The 15017-nt window shown below is 39.5% G+C and overlaps 2 protein-coding genes across 5 annotated transcripts in view; one reads left to right on the forward strand and one right to left on the reverse strand.

Moving 5' to 3' along the window:
* The window catches only part of CTNNA2 (catenin alpha 2), a 520993-nt gene that overhangs the window by 161762 nt on the left and 344214 nt on the right, over nucleotides 1-15017 (reverse strand). Inside the window, exon 1 of one of the 4 annotated variants that reach the window (XM_052780798.1) lies at nucleotides 9835-9944. The exons of the other annotated variants lie outside the window; for them this stretch is intronic. The gene's annotated coding sequence lies outside the window, so the exon portion shown is untranslated. Of the gene's footprint in view, nucleotides 1-9834; nucleotides 9945-15017 lie in introns of those variants that run through there. 4 annotated transcript variants of the gene reach the window in all.
* On the forward strand, nucleotides 8119-14769 carry LRRTM1 (leucine rich repeat transmembrane neuronal 1). Its single transcript, XM_052780800.1, has one exon. The coding sequence runs from the start codon at nucleotides 8992-8994 to the stop codon at nucleotides 10555-10557; it is 1566 nt and encodes a 521-aa protein (XP_052636760.1). The 5' UTR covers nucleotides 8119-8991; the 3' UTR covers nucleotides 10558-14769.

A 15017-nucleotide genomic window follows, 5' to 3' on the forward strand; every position in this document is an offset into this window, starting at 1 on the left:
ATATGATTTTCTTTGGGCAGGTAAAGAAGCGAATACCTCCCAGCTTCATCCCTCTGGCACTAGGGAAGCTTTTTCCCACTACATTTTCTATTTCTTCTAATGCTCGTTGCCTTCATGGCCCTCACGGCTATGAAAAGAGGTAGAAGAAGAGACTTTTGCTGACCTAATGTCAGTGTGTGGTCCAAGCTCAGCTAGCAAAATAGGCTGCAGAAAGACAACGTGACCAAACCTCAGTTGTATAGATTACATATCTGGGAGCATTGTAATTCACTAATTCTTGTCCAACAATTATTGCCTCAAACACCCAAGCTATGTTGATTATTATCATCTTCATTAGGACACAGCAAAAGATAGTCTGTGCTGGGCATTATGCAGGGACATAAGAAGAGACAATCCTTGAGATTAAGAGCTGGAAACAGAAAAAAAAAACAACCTAGGTGTAGGAAGAACAAGGGCATAGAGCAAGCAAAAAAATTATATACAATTAGAAGAAGCAAAGTGAAGATCAGGACACGTAGTACCGCTTCCAGGATTAATTTTCTAAAGCTAGATATCTTTAATGCCTCTCTGCTCAGCCACTGCTAGCTCCAGTTTTTTAAGTACAGAAACAATGCCCATTTGCCATTCTCACTCCCCTTCTGATCTCTGTTGGCATATTTGGCAATCACTACTGTAGCTTGCCTTATCACCTTTTGTCCCCTACCTGCCAATCCCCCAAACGGGTCCCCGTTGAGCAACGTCCACGGCGATGCCAGTACAGTTTCTGGGGGCTGAAGGATGATGCTGGGGGAGATTTGGGAGCAGCTTCTCTGCCCATCATCCACAGGGCTGGGGGAGAAGGAGAATCACTGGGTACGCTACATGCCGTGGGACCTGAACCCGCAGCCGGCGTTTATAGACCACACCAAAGAGGTGCATAATTCAGGATTTTCACACCAATGATTTCGCACACCTTTAGGATTGCTGTTAGGAACGTTACCATCATGAAAGATGGTTATTCTTCCACAGCCATGCATGCAACATACAGTATCCAGTTAAATACATAAACACCTTTTCATAGACAAAAATCTCTGAATAATGGGGAAAAAACTACAATATATCTTGAGCCACAGGCATTTCACAGCTACTGACCTTTGATTTTGATTTAGAGGCTCTAACTAATAAAGCTTGGCTCCACACCGAATCTGAAGAAGAAAATCAAGCACTCTCTTGTCAAATTATAATTAATTTGCACTACAAAAAAAGAGCAGAAGTAAGCCAAGTGTTCTTTAAAAATGGTCTCTAGAATTCAAAACACACAGTAAAATGTCCTATATCTTGAAAAACAGGCTGATCTTTTCCTGTCTTTTTGGGTTGATTATGCATCTTTCCACTCATTTAAAATATAAATTGAGTTGTAAGAAACAATAAGCTCTTCATTTTACATGAATATTCAAGATTCAAAATTACAGCAGTAGGAGAGGAAATTTAATTCTGAAACATATCTGAAGTGAACCTTACAGCTTTGTTACTATTTTCCCAACAAATCTGCTTTCACCTTTAAAAACATATAATGTGAGGGTAATTTACTTTCATATTATTGTATATATGTTGAGAATGTGGTTTGCATATGTTTTCTATATCTTTGCAGGTAAATTCAGAATCTTTGGGTATGTTATTAGAATTGACTGTACCTTTCTATACATTTATTGAGAGTAAAGGAGCAACACAAAGTTTTGATCACATTGTATGTTTCGTCTTTATAAAACACAAAAAGTCTTTAGCACAGACACATTAATACATTGAAATAAAACCTAACAAGAGTCAGGAAGGCACATTTCAAAGACTCCCATTGGATCTCACAAAATTAAATTAGCTGTTGAGCAAAGCTGGGTTTCTAAGATTACACATACACCACACACAAACCACCCCCACCATATGAAACTGTTCAGTATTGCCTCAGTATTTCTAAGTTGTTGGTTTTTTTTAAAAAAAAAAGGTCAGGTTATTCTCTTTTTTTAGAAGGCATGACTTTCTTTTGTTATGCCTTTAAATATGTCCTTCTGACACTCGTGACCCATGATTATTTCTCTTAGACATTACATCAGTTGCAAATAATACGTAATGAAGCCATAAATATTTCAGGTAGTCAACAAACTATCTTCTTTAAGTTTGCAAAAATCACAATGACTTCTATCTGAAATGTGCGTCTTCAACCTGGTTTCTGCATTATTACTTCTGTCTATGAGCTAATGATTCAGATTCCCTCTAATCTCCCAGTAAGATGCAATACACAAACAACCAGGATTTCAACAAATTTGATCCTGCGTTTTCCCTTCAGATTATGGATATCATCAGAGCAGAAGGATGGAAACATAAAAATCCTGCCTTCACCATCTGCCAAAATATACCAAGAAGCACACATAACTGAGAATAATACAGTCTGCCAAAGATCCGATTGCCTGTTTGCTATAGGCGTTCTGCTACAGTCCAACATCTATTTCCATGACTACATAATCTAGCTCATATTGTTCAGGTCTTCAGTAAATCCAGGAGTCAGACTTAAGAACATTACAAGTTATATTATTTCTAGGTAACATTATCCAAAAGCAGAGTTTCCCTGTAAAACTCCCTTCGGAGTCAATTCAAATGGTACCCTCTGTGACAGAAGAGAATTCAAAAGAAGTCTTTATTCGGTTTCAAAACACTAATTTAGCACCGACTTTACCACCAACCTGTATTTCTTGCAATAATGTATCTACAAAGGCCAGCAGAATGTTTGTTATCTTTTCTGATTGTGCTTCAAAACATGTTTGGAAAGGAGTAAGAGAAACGGGTTAAGAACAACTGATTGTCTAATACTGAGAAGAACAGATTTTCTGCTCTGGGAAAATTTTCCAAGAGCAGTTCATCCATTTGTAAAAACTTTGCAGGAGACTGCCAGGAACAGCTTTTAACTTGTTCACCCTAGCTTTTAGTAATTGATTTCATAAATTCCTCTCAATTCTCTCTACTTCCTGCACCTTGAAAGTCTGAAAAGTGTTTAGTGCCGCTAAAGTTATGTCGCTGATAAAAAGAATGAACTGTTTTGCATCAAGAAGGCTATCCCAACACAACACAAATGACTTCTCTACAGCAGGAGTTTGTTGGCATGGTTATGCCTGCATCCCCAGGTGGGACTTGCCAGCTTTCTGAGCAACGCAAGTTATTCTGAAGGACACAAAATGCCAGTAAATCATGGACACATGATGGGTTTAGGGCCATAACCGATTTGGCTACAGGGGACATTTTTCACAGTCCTAACCAACCCTGCTATTCTGTCACTTTGTGGTATATTCATGGTTCCACCATCATCCAACCTCTCACAGGCCTGATGAATCTGAGTAAATACACCAAGATAAACCAACCAACCAACCTACACGAGATGCAATGGCATCAATAGCCATCTTGGATTAGCTACATCTGTGTAAGAACAGAATCCTTTCAGTAAAAAGGAGTCTTAAAACACAAAGACCATTTAGCATCGTAGTTTATTCAAAAATAATCCTTACAGATGAACTATCAACAGTAGAAGAGGGCAAAGTAGATGTATTCAAGTGTATGGATAAGCTGTGGCCCTCTTTGCTCTCTAATCTAATTGGAAAACCACTGCAGCTCATTCACTGGCACCTCCAGAAATGCCTGGGAAGGTCTTGAGATGAACCTTTCTGAAGTGTCTAGCTTAGCATTTCTGAAGGCGGAACTAATTGATTTCCAATTAAATACGACTAACTAAAACCTTTACAATTGCTAATCACTGCACTCTACACATGCTTCCTCCAAGACTTCCCATGACATTTTTAGAGAGATAAATTAGCAAGAGTTAACTGAAAACCAAGGTTTGAATTTCCCCTTTCCCTGTAAACCAGGAGTTCCAACAACCTAGTAACTTGACTGGAACACACCAGTCTTCGCTTAACCAGGATGCTACATGATCTTCAGCAATGTGTTGATTAATCACAAAAGGATAGGTTTTACTTGTTGTCATTTTTCCATTATACCTGGACATTCACAACCAATAACGCTGTCTAGAGCTTTGACAGCACATCCAGAAATCCATAGGTAATTTCACAGCTACTTAAGAGAGTCAGTAACTCTTCAGCTTATTCAAGTAGTCTATCAGTAATGAACGGAGGAGAGAGACACTTCATCTTACCCCTGATATAATTTCTAAAAATTGACATTTCCTCACTGCATTGACAGTTCTTCACATAGGTCTTTATAGAGCTGTACATGACTACCTGGTATTGATTGTGGCTGATGACAAGAATGGAGTGACTGTAATGGGAGAGAAAAGTGTTTATCACATTGTCAAAAACAATAAGATAATTTACATAAGAATATCTATTTTTTAAAGGTAGTAATGAATCCAGTGTGCCTGGTCTGCACTGCAATAATTTAATGGTAGTTATCATTATTACTTTGATATCTTGAATCGCCAGAAGTATTTTGGTCAAAAGCTTGGGTAATATAGTGCATTTTTATATTTACTAAGAGACGTGTTATATAGGATGGACTTCTTATCAGCTGAAACTCTGAATTTTATATAGAAGGTACAGCCAGCCAAATGCCAGGGGTGACCAAGATATAAATACTAGAGAAATAACAGATTTCATTTGCTTTACTTGAAGTCATGTCTTTTTCTTCCCTTTTCTGTTTTTAAATGTTTCCTTTATACAAAATGCCATAGTTCAGTGCACTTGAAAATTAAAGACTACCATGTTAGATCAAGGTTTGAGTCTGTCCATTCATGAAAGGAAATTAAAATCACCACTAAAAGTCCCACTTTTTATTATACTGATAGAAACCACTCAGAAAATACCAGAAGGAAGAAACATACTCAGTATTTAATATACTGTTTTGTCTTTTCATATTTTGTTGCTTAATATATTAAAACATGTTTATATGCATGGTTAGACATTAGTGGTCAGATTCTGATCTTATTCTCCCTGTCCTAACCCCTGGATTGCAAACTCAGGCACGTTAAATATCTAGGTCCAAACAGTAATGCCAGGCAATACAAGGACTTAGTCAGAATGAAATGATTCTGTGGCTAGTTACATGATATGGGACATTAATCTGAATACAATATTAAAAATGTGTAGACTAAATACATTGAAAAATGTTTTCCTTTTTCAACCTGAACAATTTTGACAATCACTGCAGGGTGTTGCCAGTGAATTACACTTGTCATGACTCAAGAAATAGCTTCCCAGCTAAACTTTCTAAAACTTTACTCATGTTGTTCTTCTGTAACCTGCTTTACATTGATTTAATCAATCTCCCTTAAACACACATAAACTTAGTTTGCGCTTCTTACAATGTTTTACAATCGCACATTTAATAAAGCTAATTTAAATCTGCTAATTTATAGAGATTTGCCAGAGGCTTTGAAACTTCAGAAAATGTGTAAACTTAACAGTTTGGCTGTGATAACAGCTCAGACAGTGGAAATTAAGCCCTTTGCATCACAATCATGTTCAAAGCCAGGATTCCTGGCTTTATTGCAAAAAAAGTACATTTCAAAAATATAGAAGAAAACCAAATTTACAAAAGATATTTCAGGGCTAAGACGTATATTCACCCAAGTTTGTCTTTTCAGATCCACGTGCCACAGTTCTTGAATGTGGTCACTACCCTGCCTCAACATCACAGCCTCAAACATACGTTGAAGTCTCTCGTTTTAAGACTACCTGGATTCTTTTTTACAAACAAAGTTTGGACGCATAAAAGCAGAGTCTGTCATGCAGTAGACCTCTGACGGAGCTTCGAGATCATGCGCTTAGGGCCATTAATTCCGGCTCCCTAATTCTAGTCGTCAGTCTTCCAGCTGATGCTATAAAGGTTTGCTACTGTCTGCTCTAATTTCTACCTCTGGAACCCAAATGATAATAGATTATATGCCAGTGTGGGAATAGGCAGATTGGTTAGGATCCAAGCTGTATCCCAGGTGACAGCAAGAAGCAGCAGTGAAAAAAGTATTCAGCTCTTCTCAGTGATGTATCAAGGAGTTTCATCTCTACTAGAGGAATTCTTCACTATACATAGCATTTAGATGGTAACTAAGTGATCATTATCATCATTTGATGTGCAGAAAATGTCAGCTTGCCTTGAAGATATAGTTGAAATTTTTAGGGCTACTGCTGCAGATCTCGCCCCAAATTGTTATACGGGAGAAGACATTAAGACCCCCCCTCCCATGAAGACTTGTAGGGTTGCAGTCTTTTAAGGGATAAAACCTTACTGTTTTGAAGCTTTTTTCAGTATCTGTAAAGTTCAAGTAATCTTTTGAGGTTTTTTTCCTGCTAATTCCATCAAAATATTCAGAAATGCAATCTGGAATAAATTCTTGGACAAGGTTTTTTTTCTTTCTCTTGGTTCTGTCATTGCTTTCCCTCCTGCTTTTCTTACTGAGAAACAGAATTAAGGTGTACTGCAACCAGTGGACACTTGCATAAACAGCCTGCTTTGAATAAAACAGCAGGATCTTGAGAGAGGAAAACCACATAGAGCTTTCCTGCCCGAATGCTAAAACATACGAGAGGTTCATATACTATTAGAGCCTCACATTTTTGCTTTGAGACCACGGAGATGCAAGGGCTGTGAATAGCAGAAAAATGTAAATAAACTGAATTGGGAGCATACCAGCACACGGATTCCCAGGTTCCGAAACCACGGTCCAATTGTTTTATATTTGTAATTTATTTAAGACTTTTTTTGGCAAATACATTTGTAATGAAGCTCCTTCCCACATTTTTATGCACGAGAGCTTAAGTTTTCCAGGACTTCTCTAAAACAACTTTTACTGCATCAAATTACTGCATTCCTTGATCTCTACCAGCACACACTCACAGCAGCCAGCCACACTCGAACACAACGAACAGCTCCAGGATTTCGCAGCTCTGCAACAGATACTTCAAAAAGAAGATTTTTAAAAAAAATTAATACGGTTGTGAAAAAGAAAGCCAATGTAACGGTTTTGCCCTGCCTCCAGCATTTCACAACCAATGTTGGCTTAAAAGTAGCACGATCTTCTGCAATACTTGCATTTCCATGTGAAACTTCTTCATAGAGAATTCATGCAGAATTGTGAGCTGTCAGCTCTGATCGCATTCACCAGCACACAGGCTTTAGACTCTATTTCATAATAGGAAAAGATGGCCAGCGTTTTCCTGACAGAAGTATCGTGTATTTTTCAGTCAGTAAAAATTACAGCGAGAGCTCATTGTCGATGCATTTCCCATAGATAATGAAGACTGCAAATTATCAGGCAAGGATTTTTTGGGTACACGGAACAAAACCCAGCATAATCTGCAGAACTTATTAACTAATCAGGTTTTAAACCCCTTCTTTGCATGCTGCCGACATGGTCAGAGTAACCTATACATCAATCTTATTCCAATAGCACAGTAATCTTTATGCTGCAAGAATGATAGTTTTGTGTGCCATAGCGTACACTGCAAAAAAAAAAAAAAAAAAAAAGCCTTTAGGAAAGGCATGTGCTGAACACACACAAAATATGCAGGATGGAAAAAGACCAAATGTAATTAAAGCTTATATGAAACCAGACATTCCTATTTGCAGAGCTCTGGCTGCATTTCTATGAGAAAGAATGCACAGAATTTCAAATCATGCTCTATTTAGACAATGTCAGAAGAAAAACACATTCCCCCCCCCCCCCCCCCACTCCCCCACCCCAAGACTCCAAAAGGCAAATCTCATCATCAGAATTAGAGAGAAAAAGCAATCCAAAGACACTGGGTTAAATATTCCTTCCCAAACCAAGAAATCAAGTATCTCCCTCTCCCGGCTAATAGTTTATAAATTCAGACTTTAAACAAAAGCCAAAAAAAAAAAAAAGAAAAAGAATCCTAATTCTCAAGCTTCCTACTTAGCACTGCCTCGCTCTTGATGATTTGCGCGGCTGTGTGTGCGTGCCCGTTTGAGAAATGGCGAGATAGGCTTAAAGTATTTTCCATTTCATCAAAGAGCATATATTACTTTCCCGGTTCGCTCCAATGTTGGTTTTATGCCCACCCCTTTTCAATCTGCCCATGTCTGAGATGCACAGTGCAGGCGTACAATCCTGAGCAGCTTACGACACTCAGTGAACACTAGGTGCCTCTGCATGCTCTAGCAACATACTGCTCAGCTGAAGGGAAGGGATTCTTGCTGTCTCTCTCTGCTCTAAGCATCACCTAACAAGCAAAGCGAACAAAGAATGGGAAATAAAGCTACCCTTAGCCGGTCAGTGAATGAATGGTAATCTCTCTATGGAGTAAAGGTTGTGCCGGTCAATGGTCGTTGCAAATGATGGACATTAAACAGATTGACAAATCCTGTGGAGTCGTTAGTAAAGAGTTTGGAGTTTTTTTCACGCCACAGTGTTAACTGCAGAGAAAAGGACAGAGGGAGAAGGAGAAGATCAAGCTCATGTACATAGTTCTGAAACTTGCAGGTCCTAGGAGTCAGCTAAAAAGCTAGCTGGACAAGCCTTTCGCTCTTTGAGCAGAAGCGAAGTGAGACATTGTGAGCTTGCCAGCCTTGCACAAAATTGAAAGGGACTGAATTTGTAGCACAGAGGGGTCTTTTTTAGCTCTGCATATAATTAGTCCAAACACAAAGGAAGCAACTGAATGGAGGTTGTCACTCTCTGGAAAAGGGTGGGTAAGACACTTTTTAATTAAATTCTTTCATGAAGAAAGATTTTTTTTTTTCTTTGCTGCAGCATTTAACATGAACAAAATCACTATCATTTTACCTTTGAATGTCTGTGAACTTTAATGCTGCGCAGCTCCTGCATGCTGTAAAGTGAAATATTTGCCTCTGTGTTTGTTCTGTTTGCTGTTTTGCTTTGGTTTTCTGGCTTTGTTTTTTTGGTTTTGGTTTTTTTTTCCCCTTAAATAAAATATGATGTAGAATTTGAAAAGATTCAATGGACATTCTCAAGCATATTTGGAAATATTCTTGCTAATGGATTTCCTTCTTATTGGTCTCTGTTTAAACTGGCTGCTGAGGAAGCCCCCGGGGTTGATATTGTGTACGCTGGGTATCTTTTCTAAAATGCTTCCAGCCGTGAATAGTGGGTGTCCACAGCTATGTCGGTGTGAGGGCAGGCTTTTGTACTGTGAATCACTGAATCTTACAGAGATGCCTCGCAACCTGTCGGGCATGATGGGCTTGTCTCTGCGGTACAACAGCCTTTCAGAGCTGCATGATGGACAGTTCACAGGGTTAATGCAGCTCACGTGGCTCTATCTGGATCACAATCACATTTGCTCAGTGGAGGGGAATGCCTTTCAAAAATTGCGGCGAGTTAAAGAGCTCACCCTGAGTTCCAACAAAATAACCCAACTGCCCAACACCACTTTCCGACCCATGCCAAACTTGCGCAGTGTGGATTTATCATACAACAACCTACAGTCTTTGGAGCCTGACCTGTTTCACGGGCTGAGAAAACTAACAACTTTGCACATGCGGTCGAACGCCATCAAGTTCGTGCCAGTGAGAATTTTTCAGGACTGTCGCAGCCTGAAGTTTCTAGACATAGGATACAATCAGTTAAAGAGCCTGGCTCGAAACTCTTTTGCAGGCTTGTTCAAACTCACTGAGCTGCACCTCGAGCACAATGACTTGGTGAAGGTGAATTTAGCCCATTTTCCCCGGCTCATCTCCCTGCACTCTCTCTGCTTGCGAAGGAATAAAGTTACCATCGTAGTAAACACTTTGGACTGGATATGGCAACTTGAAAAAATGGATCTCTCCGGCAACGAAATCGAGTACATCGAGCCTCACGTTTTCGAAAGCGTACCTCACCTCAAATCCCTGCAGCTGGACTCCAACCGGCTGACCTACATCGACTCCCGAGTCCTCGACTCCTGGAAGTCCCTCACTAGCATCAGCCTCTCTGCAAACGCCTGGGATTGCAGCCGTAACGTTTGCGCCCTGGCCTCCTGGCTGAGCAACTTCAAGGGTCGCTACGACAGCAATCTGCTCTGTGCCACCCCCGAGTACGCGCAGGGCGAGGATGTTTTGGACGCGGTGTACGCTTTTCACTTGTGTGAAGACGCGGCAGACCCAACGAGCATTAACACCCTCTCCCCCGTAACGAACAACAGCGACCAAACGTTCGGCTACGGCTCTGCCACCGCCACGTACGACGTGCAGGACGGCGAAGGGGACCGAACGACATACGCCATAACCGTGACCATGCCCGGCGAGAACTCGGAGAACGCCGTTCAGATTCACAAGGTGGTGACGGGAACCATGGCGCTCATTTTTTCCTTCCTCATCGTGGTTTTAGTGTTGTACGTCTCCTGGAAGTGCTTTCCGGCCAGCTTAAGGCAACTAAGACAGTGCTTTGTAACACAGCGCAGAAAGCAGAAGCAAAAACAGACCATGCATCAAATGGCTGCCATGTCAGCCCAGGAGTATTACGTTGATTACAAACCCAACCACATTGAGGGAGCCCTGGTGATCATTAATGAGTACGGATCTTGTTCCTGTCACCAGCAGCCAGCGAGGGAATGCGAGGTGTGATTTTCCTTGGGGATTTAAACAGTGTGCAACCAAATAACAGCGTGCAGGCAGACAGTGGCACGGGGGGGGTTGCTGTGCTTTGCTGGTGATTTCTGACCCGCTCCTCTGCCGAAATTGTTAAGAGGGGCTGTCTAAGAGACTTGATATTTTAGCTTTATCGTGTCTTAAAAACCTTCAGGACAGTCAATCTTAAGATTTCCTATGCTAATACTCCCTTTGAAGATCTGTCAATATTCAGGAATCTGAGAGTGTAAAAAGGTACCAATTATTGATCTTTTGTAAACTAAGAAAACTGTTTAAAATAAAAAAAAATAGCATTTACAGTTTTTACAGACTGGTGTATATTACATGAATTGTTCCCTGTATACAAAATGCAACAGTTTAACCTCTTTTTCTCTTCATACTGAGTGTTGAAATGAAAGCCTGGGAGCAAAGAAGCCACGTAAAATAGAAAGCTTAAAATTAACCAGATGGCTTCACATTGTAATTAGTGCACATTCACTTACATCATGTCACTGAAGATATGAAGCATGACACTGGAATTATATTTTTGTTAATGTGCTACCTGTAAGTGGATGTCAGTACAACAAGGAGCCAGTGCACCTCAGAAAGGCTCAGGTTTTGACCGTGTCCCTGGGACAGGATTCCTGAGGATTTTGAAGTACGGCTCACTTGTCAGTTGGCTGTCAGATCCATAAAAACTGTATCATAACCCCTAAAAGTATTTTGTATCAAAACCGGTCATATTGCAAAGTCTCACTAAAAAAAACCCAACAAACCAAACCCGAACAACTGAAACACTGCCAATATGTGCTCATCACAGTTTTCTTTAAAATAAAAAAGACAAAAAAATTTTCTAAATTTAAGGGCTTTTACTAGCATTTCCCACTTTTATGCTTGTTTTGAGGTATGCTAAGAGCAAAGAAACCTTGCTTTGTGCACTGTGGTGCCATGGTGAACGGAGAAGAGCAAAAGCTATTCGGTTCTCAGTGGTGAAACCTGCGTGGCTTTCAAGAGTAAAACCTTGGCTGTAACACTGTCAGAGTAAGACAGAGAGTTATTAGAGCATACTTTGGGGTCCTATAGCAAACTGCTAGCAAAGCCTATCTCGTGTCCCTCGCTTTCACCACCAGCCTTCACTAACTCTAAAAATCTCTGCAGAGGCTGAAAGTATACGAACCCTCCTTTACTAATGACTGCTAAATGGAATTGATGGATATAAGCAGTGATTTAATAATGTAGAATCACGCTGCTGTTTGATTTGACTGCCCTTAAATAAAGGCTTCCTTTCTTTGTATTTTGGATTTTTCATTCCAGTATGTGAACAACCTACTGATTGATCTTTTCAGCAACTCCTCTTATACTAATGAAGATGAGGTAGTTTTATAATATCAGGCAGAGCATCTTGAAATTCCTTCATACAGCATTACATGCTAATAAAATGTTACGGGTAATGAATTGGGTAACATTTCTATGCTTTGTACGTATTTCTCTATCCTTAGGTTACCACCGATAGAGGAAAAATTCAGAAATCTAACATATATTTTAATTTAGCACAGTTTTTTTTCTTTTTTATAGCATCAGAGTGCCACCTACTCTTAAAAGGCTACATCAGACTTATAAAGGAGAATATAGGCACAGAATAAACCATTTTTTTTTCCTGCACAGCAGGTTTTAGCCATTAATTTTGAATGTAAAGAGTGAATTCTATTTTTTTTTCTGAGTGACACTATTTTTAAAGAGTCAGAACTTATTTTCCTCTATTTGGTACATCTCATCCTGTTTAATATTAAATATGACGAGAGCCTTTTAATCAACATTTTTGTTTAGTGGGACTATAATGTCATCTGTGAACACAATGAGATTATGTATTGGGAGAGGACTTTTTCACAGAAGATTAATGAAAATCAACTGCTTTTTTACTGAAGCCACTGAAAACTCACTCACAGCTTTGAAACAAGCTAGCACTGTTAAAACCAGGCTTTTTTCTCTTTAAAGAAATGCACAGTTCTGTTTCTGTGCCTCAAGCCCACAAGGGCCTGATCCATCCTGAAACTCCCAAGTGACCTGAGGGGTTGAGTGTCCACGTACAAACCTAACAGTGAGGGCAGAGAGTAGGTAAGGAGCCCCTTGTCTCTTTGGGTGTCCAATCATATTTTAAGAGAAAATACTTTATGCCATGCTAACTGAGGGCCAAACTAGAGGTATTTTCCTCACTGAACCCTTCTCTGAAATCAATAAGGAATTTAACTGTGAAAAACTGGCTCTCTAACTTTGGACTACATTAGATGTTCCTCAAATCTACATGCAGCACTGCAGCCAGAAGGACTGATTACAGCTAGTTGCCAGGAAGGTTCCCAAACCAACCAAGATTGTTAAAATATTGTCTGCATATGGTAAAAAAAAAAAAAAAAAAAAATTAACTTTATTTCTATAGTGACCCCCTGTTGCTATAAGGAAACGTATTAGTGCAGTCATGGTTTTGCCCCTGTAAATCTGATGCAAGACTGATACCGACAAATAATCATCCCGTGGTTGTATTTCTATGTATTTTTAGCATATTTGTGGGTTGTATTTTAAACACACTAGTGATTGCACCCCCCTGGAATTATTCCTGCTGTTTATTGGTGTTAGCAACCTCAAGCTACGTTTGCAAAGACGTGAGCAATTCCGCCTTTGGAATTTATTCACCTCTGTGCTTCATGCATCTTGCATTGACAGCTCAAGTAAACTGAAGAGAACCTTTTTCTTTAAAGGTGCAGTGATTTCCTAACTGAGAGCTGATTTCGGTATTGCCCGTTGCCATTTCTCCTGAAGAGAGGTAATGACCACCAATGACTTGCCACCCTTAGCAGGATGATGGATGGATGCTCCATATAGAGCACAGCACTTATTAAACTTCAGAAAATGATATGTTTTGAAATCTTCATGCAGAAATCTTTTCTAAGGGTAATATCTTCTAGTGACAACCTCCTAATGATCTCCAGAGGATATCTGGAGATCTCAATACCCTCTGAATATTTACTGGTGGAAAGAGGGGTGTCACTGCTATTACATGGTATGAAGGTACCCCACAGGGTGCCCACATCTAGTCTGAAAGTTTACATGAAAAAGATGTGCTTACTAAAGAAATAAAAAAGCAAGTATTTAATTTCAATCCAGCTACTGCAAATGCAGTTATTCATCCTGCTCCAGGCTGCTTGCATTGGTATATATGAGAGTTATTATATTTGTACTGCATTTACAGCAACTGCAGGGACAAATTTTCCCTAACTCTTTCTTCCACATTTCAAGTTCACCAACTGTCCAGAGATATGTCATTCCCTCTCTTTTTATGCCCTTATTGTGGCTTACTAAATGGCTCCAAAATCAAAAGGAAGAAGAAGGAAAAAAAAAAAAAAAGATGCTTTTGGGGTTAGTTGTGACAGTTTTTTGTTCAGGAGATGCTTGGGGAATATCGAAGGAAGGAAAATATTTTAAATATTCCCCTTTTACTGTTCCACTTAATAGGACTAATCTCCCTTTTATAATTAGGTAATTAACATTATTTTCTTTATATTTAAGTGTCTTTTAACATACAAGACAGGGTGAAAGGTGAGCAGAAGGACTACCTTTTTTGAGGATGGTTAACACTATCAGTGTTATAGATCTCTAATATGCAATCTCTCGCTGCTAACATCAGTACATACTCACAGTGCACCCAGTGATGAAGGAACTGTTGCTGTGTATGCTTTGAATGTATATAAGGGATGATTTATTTTCCTTTCTGTCTTTTTTCCTTCCTTTCTGTACTACTTAAAAAAAAAAAAAAAAAGTGATATGAAACCACAGAATCAATGCTAATGTACCGCATTCTGTTTCTGGCCTGAATATATAAAATACAAAGAAATTCTGTGTTAAAGCTGCAAATTCCCTCCTTTACCATGCTGTTTGAGTACTGCAGGGGGTGAGACCAAGGGGGTGACCTGTTCCTCCATGTGCACAGCAATAGCTAGACGCTCTGTACCAGTCCGAAGACGCAGTCCCACGCCTGGTTCATCACTGCCTTGCATATGTGTGCCAGAGAAAGATCATTAACGATACCTAAGGATATTTTTGTATGCTTTAATATATACTGTATGTTTTTATGGCTAAGGCATTGAAGGGCACTTGAAAAGAGCCTGTTTGATCATTTTCTTTGGTTCTGATAAAAAGCCCCTCATTTGCTTTTGAGATGGAGTAGATTTGTTTCTTGTATGGGTCTCATTCGGTATTAATAGCAAAAGGACACTCTGAATACCCCTCCCCTTCCCCCAGCTTCTCCAATGGTATTCCAAATGGCAAATAAGGAGGAGTATTTAATTAGGAAGCTTATTTCAAGTGCTATAATAATAACAAGAGTACTACTAATAAAAGAAATTAAGAGGAGACAAAAGATGAGAGAAAAGACTGGAGTAACAGCAACTAAATCAGGTTGTTAC

This window comes from Harpia harpyja, chromosome 2, assembly GCF_026419915.1.
Source record: "Harpia harpyja isolate bHarHar1 chromosome 2, bHarHar1 primary haplotype, whole genome shotgun sequence".
Classification (NCBI taxonomy): domain Eukaryota; kingdom Metazoa; phylum Chordata; class Aves; order Accipitriformes; family Accipitridae; genus Harpia; species Harpia harpyja.